A 14,698-nucleotide genomic window follows, 5' to 3' on the forward strand; every position below is an offset into this window, starting at 1 on the left:
TCCAAGCTGGCCCGATGGGCGCTAAGCGGGGATCGGGGCCGGGACACACGAAAATCAATGAGTAGCTATTCAAAACCATTCATGAAATGTTTATGTCCCCAGCTCTGTGCTAAACGCTTAGGACATAACGTCTAAAATGGAACACATCCACGGAACTGTTTCCATCCCATAGAGTCCCCTGTTCCGAGGACAGGCCTTGTGAAAGCTACAGCATAAAGCAGGAGAGCCCCATAACAGCGCAGAGAGCTCTGGACTTGGGATCGGGAGGTGGCTCCAAACCCGTCATTCCTTATCAAGGCCCAGGGAGGCCGCCGCTGTAGAAAGCAATATAGCTGATCTCATTGGAGAGTGCCTCGTAAAGCCGTGACTATCATTAAGATGGCAACAACCCAAAGCACCTTCAGCACAGACCTGCGAGGTAGATGGTGCAAGCCATAGCCGCTCATCACCAATGAGCAAAGGCTCACTGCCCCGTCCCACGCGCGCCCGCCGTTCCCATCTTTGTCTCCCGAGACCCAGTCCAGTGCTCTGTGCCGCTGTACCGCCACCCTGGGGGGCGAGGCAAAGCAGATCCTGCCCTCTGTGTGGGGGTCCCTCTCGTAGTGCCCCGTCGCCAGGAGAATCAGGGGAAAGCAAAAGTCGCTTTGGCTTACGGGGGGAAGCACAGCAGAAGCAATTACGTAGTCAAAGGGAAGGGTCCCGTGCTAACGCCCCCAAGGGGGAGTTTTGGGGGGCTGGGTCAGAGCCCGCGCTCCTGACCGGTCTGCCTCTGACGTCGCAGGACAGTTTCTCTTTCGCTCTGGAGCCCAACACCGTAGAAACATCCTAGCACTTGCCCCATTTCTCGAGGAGAAAACCAGTTGCGACACGTCCACTTGCCCGAGTCGTGAGCGGCCCACGGCTCCAAATCCAAAGTGCTAGCGAAAGAGACGCGAGCCCTCCCACCCCCGATGTCCCCCAACGGTCAGACGGCTCCCTCCTCCCCCCGATTCCGAAGGCCCTGCGAAGGAAAGCCCGAGCCCAGCCCTGCGGCTCCCGGGCGGTGCAAGGCCGCCCTGGTGGGCGCGGAGCCGGAGTCTGAGCCCGCCGCTCACCCCACGGCGGTTCTCGGGGAGGGAGTGACGTGCACGCGCCAGGAAAGTCCCAGTCCCCCGCACCTCGCTCCGCAGAGGGAGGCGCGTCTGTGGCGTCACGCCGCGGAGCTCGCGCTGGGCTGCGCTTCCTGCTCGCGCTGGGCCAATCACCGGAGGAGCGGGGGGAGTGGACGGCCAAGAGCCCGCTTTCTAGAAAAACTCCGACCCGGCACTGGCTCTAAAAGATGCCAATCGTGAGTGTCACCCTGTTTACAGGGTGGGATTGCGCAGGCGCCGAAGGGAGCCTCCGCACAGGGTTGGGCGCCCCAGCCTCCTTTGTAGCCGCGGTGCTGTCGCTTCTGTCGGTAGGATGGTAAGTGGCGGGTCCTGGCTGGGGGAAACCCTAGCCCTAGCCTTGCTTCTCTCGCGCCCTTCTGCGTTCTGGAATTCCGTGCCTGGGTCTGGAGACAGGCTGACGGGGAGGAAGAGGGTGGGAACTAGAGCGCCGGGACCCGGATCCCGGGGGACCGGAAGTAGCTGCCTCTCCCCGGCCCCGGCGCCGAAGGAATGGATTGCCCCGGGATGCTCGGGCCTGGGCAGCGTCCTTTGCCCCTTTCCCATCTCTCCCCGCCCGACCCTGCTCTTACTTCTCCCCCCAACCTCATCTCGGTAGTCGCGAAGCATCCATCCCGGGAAGGCTCGCGGAGGTCGCGGGGCATCATGGTCCAGCGTCCGCGAGACCACTCCCAGCCTCCCGAGCGCTAGTCCTAGGCCCTTCGCTACTACGGGCGGGGGCTTGGTCAGCGCTTGTCTGCCAGCGCTGGGACAGAGGTCGCCGCTGTTCAGTTCTGTCACAGCAAAGCTGTGCGTTCTTCCGCACGCTGAGCCGCGGGACTTGTGTCCCCTTCCTAATCATAATCCCCCCCGGTGCTAAAGTAAACTAAGTCCCCCGCCCACAGGACAGCCTCTGAACGCAGCCGTGTTCCCTACCCGAGTTTTCTCCGGGTTAACAATCCTGTTAAAAGGCCGCCCACTCCACAGAGACGGCCCGTTTGGGGTTTGGAAGCGCAGGACCGTCACCACTGCCTGGGCTGGACACGTTACCCCCAGCCCCTAATCTTTCCTCACTTAAGTATGTCTTCCCTGTTCTGCAGTTGTACGGCTGATTTTTTTTTTTTTTTTTGAAGAGATTTTACATCCAGGTACATGGAATATACCACAGGATATCACCGGGATGACGGGAAACCGTATATCAACATTATCTGCTGGCTTTAATCCTTGCTTCTTTTGCTTTCATCTGTTTGTACATTTTATTCGTTTGCTTGCTTTTTTGATACCGTTTATTTGTATCTGGATTTACTGATACTCCTAAATAGACCTCCCCAGCCCAAATGTTCACCTGTTTTCTAGATGTTGCCAGGTCTTTTTGCATTTGCAGAATTTGGCATGCCCAAATTATCCTCCTTCTTTTAGGGGGACTTTCACATTGTGGCTTTATTGCATCACGAGTCTGATAAGAGCAGAAAATAACTAAATAATGAACCACATTCCCAACTGGCTCCTGGAAGAAGGTGCTTCTCCATGAAATCCATAGTTCACTTTTACTGAGAGAAAGGAATGCTTGGGACCAAAAGATTTTTCTTTGAAGTGAGCCTTCTGAAGTAAAATTGACTTTATCTCCTTTGAGGCTTTTACCTTTAACCTCTGTTCAGTATCCTGTTTATAAATTCCTATGTGTTTACCATTAGCATAGAATAAATATTCAGAGTCCTTGTCACACATTTCTTGCATAAAACTTTTTGGGATGTGTCAGATCTTCTGGTGTTAGTTAATTAAATGCATTAAGTCTCTGAGTCTGTCCTCCCTTTCCTTAATGGACCTTTGCTTCCTTGAAGATGTTTTGAATTTTTTGTTTGTACACCAGACTGCAAGGTTTCCACTTGTTAAATGACTGTTTTCTTCCAGTTGTTTTAAAGAGACATGAATGGAGGAGACACACATAACCCCCCTTTCCCAATGTAACAGATATAACATGTTTTATTTTTATGAGCCTTTTTTACAAAAAGCTTTCACAGGCATGAAGATGTTTTACATATTGTGACTTATTTTACTTTGCAACAACCCTCTTTGAAATTAACAAAGGTTGGTATTTTCAACTCATTTTATAGGTGAGAAAAGTGAGGCTTAGAATGGTCTTCCCAATGTCCTACCTACAATTAGCAGTGGATAAGACAGGTTAGTGGATAAGGTCTCAACCTTACTTGTGAGTCAAACCAAACTTGTGAGTCAAAATTCAGGAACCTTAGCTAAGGCACAGCTTTATCTATATGCATAGTAAGTCTTTTAGATGGTATGTAGTGTATAACAGCCACTTTAATAGGGTTTGGGGTTAAGCCAAAAAAAGGTGAAAAGGAAACAGGTCATCCCCAACTTGGAAATAGAGTAATAAAAAAATTTTGGAACTTATATAAGCAATGTAAATGTTGATTAGATTCCTATTATTTACCTATAATATAGATGAACCATAACACCAATAATATTGAAGGACCCAACCACTTTTTATAATATTTTCTTCCAGTAGAAGATAAGCTTCTCAAGGATAGGGATTATTTTTCATTTTCTCTTTCTACCTCAGAGCTAGCCCAGATCCCTGTACATAGTAGGAAAGAGAAGAAAAAGGATTGAATATTTATTAAACAACGTCCTATGTGCCAAGCCTTGTGCTGAGTGAGACTTTAAGAGTTATTTCATTTGATTCTTACAATAATCCAGGGGATCCATTTTACAGTTGAGAAAACTGAAATATACAGGGTTGGTCATACAACTGTTAAGTGTCTGAGGTCAATTTTGAAGACTAAATTTTCTGGATTCTAGGCCCAATATGCTAGACCTCCATAGTATGTACTTAAATGAATTAAAATGGAGATTGAATAAGGGAAGGGTACTCTAAAGAAGAAAAAATAAATCTACAACTATTTAGCTTTCTCCCTTTGTGTTTAAACAGTTAAAGATGGAATTAAAGGGGACCTCTGGACTGCAAAGAGTATTCCATGCATTTCCCGGGCCCTAGAGAGGGGGTGGAGAATCTACTATTTCTACTTGATTTTTGATAAGATAAACTCTAGACCTTAAATGGGAGCCCATAGAAGTTGTTCCTATTTAATGGAATTTTATAATTTAAGTATCCATGTCTTATCCTATAGATAAGAGATAGTTGGAGAGGAGAATAAGTTCTGGAAAAAATGGTATCATTATTCTGTGCATCCTCATCAGGAAGGTTAAGAAATGTTCCCTCTACTGTGAAGTGGACACTTCGGGATGATGATGATGATGATGCATCAGACTCTATGATGACAATCGTGGCCTGGTTTGTATTAGGTTTGAAGAAATTCCACTATGACAAAATTCTGTGGGAATAATAGAAAAGAATCAGCCGAAGTGGAAAATATAGGATCCAAGGAAATGTTTCAATGACCCCAGTGCCAACAATTCCCGGAGAAGTTTAAGGAGGAATCAGGGGAAGTGGGTATAACCTTGGGGAAATTGGTATCCAAGTGAACTTGGGACGTGTTCCTGATTTTGTTTCTTCTCTCTTGTCTTTTCATTTACCAGGCTGAGGTTGAAGAAACCCTAAAACGAATCCAGAGCCAGAAGGGAGTACAAGGGATCATTGTTGTCAATGCAGAAGGTACTTATTCCCCTTTCCTGACTACCCAAGAGAGCCGCCATTCCTTACAGTTATTGCCACATTTTCATACTCTTAGTTTTGTTTTATCCTTAACGTAGTACAGGAGACATGGCTTCTTAATTCTTTTTTATAGAACAAGAAACTGAGGCCTCAGAGTGTGGTGAACAGAACCCTGAACTTGAGTTTCAGTCTTGGGTCTGCCATGCTCTGGTTGTATGATCAAGGGCAAGTTACCACCATTCCCTGGAAATGATTCCTTATCTGTTAAATGATGCAATTAGACTAGATGATCTTTGATGTCTCTTATAGCTCCCACATTCTGGTGTTCTTTTTTACATGTGCCAGGGTTGTCCCTAGCCAGTTAGAAACCCCCTGAGCTCCAGGTTCTTCATGGTATATCCAGGAAAGCGAGAGAAGGCAGAATGATAATGAAGAAATGGTCATTAAATATCTTGGCATTCCAGCTTCTTTAGAAACCTTAGCCAGAACCCAGGCACAATTGTTTCACTAAGGGCTTATCTATGATTAATCCCTTGAGGGGTAAGATGATGAATTTAATGTTACCAAGTATCTTACTTCAGATCTAAAGTAGTCAACTTGATGATATACATTTTCAGGCACAGTAGTGGTAGTTTTCAAGGTGTTCTAATGCATATATAAAAAGTTACTTTTGATTCTTGTAGAATTATAAACTACTACATTGCAAACTCTTTGATGGAAAACATATGTATCCTATTTCATCTTTGTGTAGGGAGGCCTCCAGGACCAGAGAAAACATGGGGTATGCATGGCTCAAAGTGTGTGATGTGAAAGACACTATCCAAATGGAACACATTCCATGTAAACTTGACCTCTGATCCTGAACTCTGGATCTTTATCATTTATATGTCCAGTGTCAAACACAGTATCTTGCAGGACAAGGAGTAGATAATTATTGAATGTGTGAGTTATAAGGCTTCTTGTAATCCCTTGTACAGAGATGAAACCAGTGCTCAGACAGAGTAGTAGTTTGCCTGTGGTCACACAGTGGGACTCACATCTCCTGCTCAGTGCAGCATATTCTGCAACTTGTGGAGTGGAGGAGGGAGGGGAGAATGACATTTATGCAGTTTTTGGAGATGAAAGATGAAACCTTAGTATGATCTGAATTCTTGCAGGATGAGAGAGGAGGATTATTGAGAAGTATATGAATAAAGCCTTTTAGACACTGTGAAAAATCAAGGTATTTCCAAACATACCATCCACATGGTGAGGGTGAGAAACCAGATGGTTTGCTTCTGAATTTACCCTCTCTTGGATCAGGAACTTTCACCTGCCTAAGATCACCCCCTCAGTTAAGAAACTACTTTTTTAAGATCTTTGTCTGAACTACTTGGGACAGAGCCAAGACTCATTCCCAGAACCAAATTTTGAAAGTACTACTAAAAGCACCGGCATTTTGGTGGATCAACTCTGACACATCCTGGGACTAAATTGATAAATATGTCAGATCATTTCCTTAAGCCCTCCAAAAAGACAGAGGAATTGGACTTAATCTTTTCTCTGCCTCGTTGTAAAAATAAAAATGATAATAGGTTTGTATGCTTCTGACAGTTTTCACAATCCTTTCAAATATTTTATTGTCACCTACTACAGAGGTAGGGTAAGAACTATTCCAACTTTACAGATGAGTAAACTGAAGCCTAAAGAGATTGTTTTTCTTAAGGGCACATGGCTTGTTCAAGGCTGGGATTCAGTCACAAGTTTTCTCTTTCCACATCATTGTCAAACTCACTCCAAGATGGAGCAAGAGAAAGAATTTATTAGGCACTTACTTTATACCACGTACTAGGGATACAAATACAAGCAAACAGGAAAGTCTCTGCTCTCAAGGTTACATTCTAGAGGAAAATGGAAGGGTTAGGACTAAAAAAAAGCCTGGATCTTTCTCCACTGCCAGAAAGATAAGGCAAAAGTTTACCTATTAGAGCCCAGGGCCTCTGGTGGAGAGGTAGAGATGACATGGAGCATGCTGGGAAATGTCTTAGGATTCCAGAAAAATAAGGCAAATGTTTATCTCTCAAAGTTCAGGAACCTTAGAAAGGAGGGTTAACTTTGCTCATCTTCCCCTTGAGATAAATGGGTATAATCTTACTTATATGGGATTAATAGCCCTGGTTCTTATTGCACAATGAGCATCTGTCACATTCAACCTTAAGGTGAACCACTTACTGCATTGCTAGACTATGCCTAGGTGCTGCATATTTATCTCACTTTGGACTGAATAGGAAGATGGCAAGAACAGTAATCTGGAGGAGTTAACTTTTCTTTCTTATTCTAAACTTAGATACTATCTCCTAAAATGATTGCTTACTTCCACAATCAAGAATAAACATGACAATATATGAAAACATAGATAACTTAGTGGTTTTAGGTATTCTGAAATCTTAGTATTTTTTCCACATTTTGTTAGTGCTGCTGTTTTCTGGAACCTTTGCAGTCAGACAGTATGCATGTTGTTCTGTTAAATTTCATTTCATGGGATTTTTCCCATATCTTCTTTTCTGACCTTTCCCATGGCACTGCCAGACACTAGTATTCTTATACTACTACAGTTTGTTAAGCCAGGCTCCAGTCCTTTTTTTTTTTTTGGATGAGGCAGTTGAGGTTAAGTGACTTGCCTAGAGTCACACAACTAGTGAGTGTTGTGTCTGAAGCTGGATTTAAAGTCAGATCCTGACTTCAGGATCAGTGCTCTATCCGCTTTGATGCTCCAGTCATTTATCACATGATTGGTTTGTTTGTTTTAACATTTAAATTTATTTTTATTGTGGGGTCTTTATTTTTAATATATATTGTTTTATGAATCGTGTCGGGAGAGAAAATCGGAGCAAAAGGGAAAAACCATGAGATAAAAACAGAAAAATAGAAGTGAACCTAGCATGTCTTGATTTACATTCCATAAGGAGTTTCCTTGGTTCTTTTTCTGGATGCAGATGGAATTTTCTGTCCAAAGTCTATTGGGATTGCTTTAGGTCACCGAACCACTGAGAAGAACCAAGTTTTTCATAGTTGATCATCACACATTCTTGCTGTTGTGTACAATGTATTCCCAGTTTGCTTGTTTTGTTCAGCATACATGGTTGGTTTCAAGTATTTTGAGGTGACTTCAGAAAATCTTTCATCTCTGAAATTTGGACAAAAAGGTCCTTCCACAAAGAAAGAGGCTCATTTAAAAATGTAATCCTTACTGAACTCTAAATAAGTTTTAAATGGATAACCTTGTTTATATCATAAAACTCTCAAGATTATAAAGATTAATGTCATTTCCTAGTACAACATAAGCACAAGTGGCCATTTTGGTAAATCATAGAAATGGGGAATAAGCAGAAGAACTGGCTTTGATTTCTCTCTCCACCTGTCCTTTGGCACAGGCATTCCAATTAAAAGTACCATGGACAACTCCACCACCATGCAATACGCCAACCTGATGCATAGCTTCATCCTGAAGGCTCGGGGTACTGTGCGGGACATTGACCCCCAAAATGATCTCACATTCCTGCGCATTCGCTCCAAAAAAAATGAGATTATGGTCGCTCCAGGTAAGAGTCTCACTGCGTCGGACAGATTTAAAGATTTCATTGGGCTTGTCAGAAAGAATCTATATTTGGTGATACCATGGGGCATAGGATTCGTGAATTTAGAGGGTCTTTAGAAGTCATGGTGTCACACCCCCTCATTGCATAGATGGAGAAACTGAGGCTCAGAGAATGTTTTGTGTCTTTGTGGCAATCAGGACTACAGTTCAGCTCTTATGACTCCCACTGGAGTACTACTTTGCCTTAATGCCGGATAGCTACTATTTAAGCAAAGTATTGCTTTTTTCCAGCTATATCGATCTGTTCACATAACTGGAGAAATGGCTACTTCCATTTCTTAGTTTGCCCCATGTTTTAGACTTCTTAGAGATGAAAAGATAGATCCTAAAATTCATCTAGTCCAGCCTTCCCGATTTAAGAATCCCATTAGGATTAACAACTGCACACACTAATCAGCACAGATTGGATTACATTTCTTTCCCAATGCAATAAGGAAACTATCAATGTGAATTTACATCTAGTTGTGTCCATTTCAAATAGAAATCTATGCTATGTTTTATTTTTATTTTATCGAACATTTCCCAATAATGTTTTAATTTGATAGGGGCTTCAAATTGGATCCCACTGGTCTACACTACTAATAAATCACAAATCAGATCAGTGTAGCATACTTCTGTCAAATGTAACATTTTTAAAGGTCAAGAGATACAATTTTTAGGTAATTAATCATTTTATTAATAGTGCTACCATATTAATAAAAGGCATGGCCATTTGATCTTCTCTCTTAGACCAAAGACAATTATTGTGATGGATTCTCAGTTTATATGCCCTTGAAAGAGTTAGTGTTCCTACAAGGTGCCAGTCCACTTTGGTTAACAGTTAATGAGGTGGATTAATTCTAATGGAGGGATCTGAGGGATGTGATTTGATTTTGTTACTCTTTTCTTACTCCCAGACCCATCACTCCCAGCCTTGGGGAATCTAGACAAAGGGTTTATATCTCCCCACCCAAGCCTGAGTAGAACACAGTGGACCCAAATCTACTTAAATTGTTTGGAAGGTTGAGTGGTATAGGCAGAGTAGAATGTTAATCTTATCTACTAGTGTCAGTCCTATCCACAAATGGAGACTTTATAAAAGAGGAAAACTCTGGCTCTCTGCAAGTCATTGGTTATTTGTAGTAATTTCATTCCTGAGTTCAAAAACAGGGGCAACAACTAGATTTCAGTCAGTCAGCATGAATTTATTGAGCAACAGTTATGTTTTGTGCACTGTAACAAGTGCTAGGGACACCAGAACAGAAATGACCTTGTCTCTTCCCTGGAGAGACCATGAACACAAGGAAGTCTGTACAAGATAATGCGCCAAACACAAAGGATGAATTCATGGGCAAGAGTGCTAACCTTGGGCAGATTCAGCATGCCTCTGCTCGTTAATGTGGAGGAAGAGAGGCCAAGTTTTTCAGTTTGATATGCTATATGTTCTTTTCTTTTCAATAAACTTTCAGTGAAGATTTACTATTTGAGAGGCCTTGGGGCAGCGATGAATAAGACACCACCACCTTTTGCCTTTGTCCATGCCTTTGTAAACAACCTGCCTTCCCCTATGGTACAAAGGATGTCTACATTTTCTTTTAACTCAAACACACTCTATTTCTCTCTGCCACTCTCTTCCCCTCCTTCTTGTCCTCCTTCCTCTTTCTTCCTCTCTCTCCCTCCCAGCCCTCACTGGGCAAATGGCTCTTAGGGCATACTGTAGGTACTGCTGCCTGAAACAAAGATGCTTCAAACCTGCATTTAAATCACTCTACAACTTAGATGAGGGCAAAAATAGCCTTATCAATTTTGCTACTGATACAAATCTTGTGTATGGGATGAATAGTTCATATATTGAGAGAAACAGTGTTGGACTGGCTCAAATGTTGAACTGAATTGAATGAGACTCTTAATAAGGATAAATGTGAGTCTGACACCAATTCTAAAAATTAATCTTACCCGTACAAAATGGAAGGAGGCTTGGTCAGACATCATTTCATCTGAAAAAGATCTAAGGCTTTCAGTGGACCACAAGCTCAGCATATGCCTCTGTATGATATCCAAGAAGGTTAAGGCAACGTTCATCGGGTTAGTGTAAGGATGAAGCCGGGAGCCTCTCTATCCCCTGGCCCAGGGGATGACCCAGAGTGGGCTGCCTCACAAGGTGTTTCTGGGGTGGTCCCCTCTTTGGGGACCCTGAGGGCTGGGGAAAGGTGAGAGCCCCAAGAACGCTTGGTGGAGAGTAGCCTTGGAGGCCGAGTCCAAAGTCTTGTTTGTGACCTGTCTCTTTCCTTCTTTTTTTCAGATAAAGATTATTTCCTGATTGTTATCCAAAATCCATCCGAGTAATTTGCCATATTCGGGATGCCATATTTTTGTCTTTAACTTAATAGTCTCCCCAAAAGAAATCATTAGTCTGTTCCCTCTCCCAACGCAATGGCACATGGAAAACAAAAGATGACGTCAGACTGAATTTGAAGAAATCATGTGACCCAGGGTGTGGCCCAGATTGATTTTCTTAACCTTTTCCCCATCTTGAGTGTTTGGGAGCTTCCTTGGTTCCTGAGAAAACCCCTTGACCTGGGCTGGCAGGGCCGGCCCCCTGGGGCCTCAGGCCTCCCTCTCTCCCTCCCTCTACCCCATCACCCCTCCCTCTACCCCTCCACCCCTCCCTCTACCCCTCCACCCCTTCTGGGCCGCTGCTTCTGTTTTTAATTGTGTTGCTGTCTTGAAAGGCCATCTAACTAAAAGTAACCCTTAATGAGTCTTCCTGTCTCTTTAAGTGTCCAGTTGGGGAGGCCTCCCCAGGAATCACAGTGGTGGGGTGGGTTAGGGGATAGGGGAGGGGTTCTGGGACACAGACAGGTAGGGAAAAAACAGGTCCCCAGGAGCTGGGAAACCTTGAGGTCAAAGGGGTTGTGGCCCTGGTCAAGTCGGACTTATCCAGGCAACCTTCAGGGGCCCTTCGCCTTTCAATCTATGATCCAGTGACCCAGTAAAGGAGTCCGACTGCTTGGGGGGATGGGCTGAAGGTGTGTTCTTTGCAAGGAATTTGAAGGGGACACACTTATGGTGGACAGGTCCCAGAATTAATGGGAGACCCATCCATCTCTTCTTTGTAGCCATACCTAGTGGGTCTGGAGGGACTTGGGGGCCCCATAGGGCATTGCTCTTATTCTGGCACAGAGGCTGACCAGGATCCATAAGCCCATATAGCAGGGGAGTAAGGGCCTTCAGGGACTTGGGAACTGGCCCAAGAAACACCTGGAGAAAAGGGGAGGAGACTTTGCAGGAATGGCCCAAGGACCCCAGAGGGAAGCCTGTGGAAGAAGCATGATCAATTTTCCTCCAACTGAGAAGAGCCCTTTGTGTGACCATTTCTGTTGTACTTTCCATGGACAGAAAGAAAATTAACTGATGATATGAGGTCCTAGGAATGGGGTTCCCTACAAAGAAAGATTCCTTTGGGTTCAAGAGATTCTGATGGCCAATTAAAGGGTTATTTACTGAGCACTTACTGTGTTGGAGTTGGGATTGCATCATGCAGGGTCACCTGTGAGGAAAACTTGCATCCGGCTTCTCCCTCATACATATCTAGCTCCGGTTGGATGACAACCTCTCTGCCCCAGAAAAGAGACTGACCGTTAGAGACGTTAATTGTTTATTCCTTACCAGGGGTCACCTGCATTTAGCAAAGTCACTTGTGCAGAACAGAGCGGGGGAAGGAGGCCCAGACAGTGAGGGCTCATAGTAATCAGTATTCCTCCCTGCAGAAACAGATCTCAATGAGTGGAATAGGAGCTGTGGGAGGCTCACTGAAGGCCTTAGGGTTGAGGTAGCAACTTAAAGAAAGGGCATTCAGGTCTAACTTAAGCCTAAAAGGATAGGTGAGACAGGGTAGAGGACCCTAAATTCCCTGGCAGGCCAAGGGTTGGGTAAGGTTTTGTAGAGAAAGGGGTTTAGGAGTTAATTCCTGTTTACTAGAGAATTACTATTTCTGGAACAGGCTATTTTTCCTGTCTCAGGTCACATGAAATAAAGTGTCGGTGGCATGAGGGTGCAAACACCACCTTTGACTAGCACCTGTTGTGTGAGTGACAACACTGACTCCTGTGCACCAGATGTGGCCCATGTGGAGGAGCCAGGAAGGTTCACGTAGCTTTGGGGCTTAGCACATTCTGAGTGATTTTCTGCCTTAATAGAAGGACAGGACTAAACCTTGGCATTGTGATTGGGGAGAGTTTGGTGAACTCCTCCTCCAAGGCACGCCTCCCCGTCGTCCTCTGCCTCAATCCTTTTCCTCCCTCAGTGAGACAACTTGTGGCTCAGATGTAGCCCAAACGTAGAAGAAATTACCTGGATGGACATCTAGACATCAGGTAACAGTCTCTTTTCCATTCCCTGCTGAAGTTTCCACAGCCACTTTCTGAGTTCCCTACAGGAAATGAGGCCCTGCTTCAGGTGAGGATATAGCCCAAGTTCTCTGGGTACCCAAGTCACACCCGGAGTTGCTGGAAGTGTCACAATACAGACTTGCTGAAGAAACAATCATCCCAGGGTCTCCAGTTACGAGACCAAGCAGGCTTTCATGTAGCAGTGAGAGCCTCAGTTTAAATTACTTTCAAAGTTGTTTTTCAATTCTATCCTTGTCTTTTTTACAAACACTTCAATAAAAACAGAATTCAGTTTCTTAAGTGTAATGTTCTCTTGTTATGCCATAGTCTCCTTGAAGTCGTCCTACCTCAGTTACTCTGCCCCAAAAACCCCAGATTATAATCATTCCCTTTTAAAGTTTGATGGGATAAAGGTCTTATATCTTTAGGCTATAATCATTCCCTCTTAGTCTGATGGGATAACAATCTATCCATTTTAGACATCATTAGATATTAGGACCCTCTCCTGTATGTCTCCATTATGTCACTCTCATTAGAAGTACTTCCCCCATTATGTCATTGTTCTTGTTACCCTCCAAAAGAATCTTGTTATTTGACATTCAGTGCTGGATACTTTATGACTAGAGTCTGATCCAATCAATTGATTTATATCCAATAAATTAATAATCAAATTGTTCTCTAATCTCTATCCTGCCTCAGTATCTCTGGCAATTACACTTTAAATGTAATGTTCTCTGTTGAGGCTTTCTTGGGGTCTCTAGAGGCAGCCTTTTCAGTTCAGTAATCACAAGTGCAGCTAGGGGTTAAAGTTCAAATCCTTTCTTGTCTCCTTCAAAGTCTTGTCTCCTTCACTTGGGGTTCGGCTAGTTTTTCTGGAGGCCTATCCCTCTCCCTCGTTCAGAGAGCTTGAGCTCCCACTTGCCTTCTCTGGCTTCTGAATCTCCCCAACTCCTAGCTTATGTGCCCCACACTGAGTATATACCAATCATTATATCACCAGGAAGCCATTATTTGTTGTAAGATTAAATCAATGCTAAATAGATTTCCACTCAATTCCACTTAGTACCTTGTTTCAAGTTCTGGCCCATAACGTCTCCTTGTAGGATTAAATCAATCATACTGAACCAGGCTAAATTAAATAATTGTTGTCTCTATCAATTCCACTGACTTCGTACCTTGTAAGAATCCTTTGTTTCAAGTTCAGAGTTCTGGCCCGTAACACTTAGGCCCCTACTTTGTGCAGAACACTGAGGCAATTAAGCAGAAGCCAGGACCGATATCCCTACCATAACTTCAAAAAGGAAGCAACTCTATAGAATCCTAGAATCTGAAAAGTTGCTTCTACAGAAGACTTCAAACTCCTTAGAAGCAGGACCTGGAGTCCATGCCCATTCTGCTTGTGTAGTCATTTACTAGTGTGATGCTTGTCTGGTGACCATGTCTATCTCATTATACCATCTTGAAAGGAAGACCAAGAACATGTTTTCCTTTACAAATCTAGTTTTTAGTGAGGGAAGAAGGATTTTTAAAGGATCAGCCACCAGTTGGGGTGATGGGAAGAGTTAATGATTAGTCTGTCTTAAAAAAACAGACTCAGTTTTCCCTCCCTCTTTCACACTTTTTCTCCTCTTTCCTGGGTTCTTTGGGACACAAAAACTGCTCGGTAGCCTTTCCCCTGAAACCATGCGGCATTTACACCTGCCCCCACGGTGAATTTTACATTTAAAACATTCCTATCACACTCTTGAAAAGCATCTCATTCATTCTCTCCTTCCTGTCAGAGACGCTGCCAAGGGTTAGAGTTAGGTCGTATTGAAAGGGGGAGGGGGCCGCTGCCCGAGAGGGTCAGGCCAGAGGAACCTTATGGCCTGCGGAAAGCGACAGGAACAAGTCAACACAAACTAGGGGAGACCTTACAGCTCGCCCAGTC

The 14,698-nt window shown here is 44.1% G+C and overlaps 1 protein-coding gene and 1 long non-coding RNA gene across 2 annotated transcripts; both read left to right on the plus strand.

Moving 5' to 3' along the window:
* The first annotated feature begins 1,308 nt into the window (after positions 1-1,308).
* DYNLRB1 (dynein light chain roadblock-type 1) lies at positions 1,309-11,140 on the plus strand. The gene is made up of 4 exons (XM_003756923.4): positions 1,309-1,446; positions 4,686-4,761; positions 8,175-8,342; positions 10,680-11,140. The coding sequence occupies exons 1-4, from the start codon at positions 1,444-1,446 to the stop codon at positions 10,721-10,723; spliced, it is 291 nt and encodes a 96-aa protein (XP_003756971.1). The 5' UTR covers positions 1,309-1,443; the 3' UTR covers positions 10,724-11,140.
* Positions 1,459-4,679, plus strand: LOC116421700. The gene is made up of 3 exons (XR_004232189.1): positions 1,459-2,205; positions 3,242-3,308; positions 4,277-4,679. It is a non-coding gene; the product is annotated as an uncharacterized LOC116421700 (long non-coding RNA).
* Positions 11,141-14,698: the final 3,558 nt, after the last annotated feature.

Source organism: Sarcophilus harrisii, chromosome 2 (genome assembly GCF_902635505.1).
Source record: "Sarcophilus harrisii chromosome 2, mSarHar1.11, whole genome shotgun sequence".
NCBI lineage: Eukaryota > Metazoa > Chordata > Mammalia > Dasyuromorphia > Dasyuridae > Sarcophilus > Sarcophilus harrisii.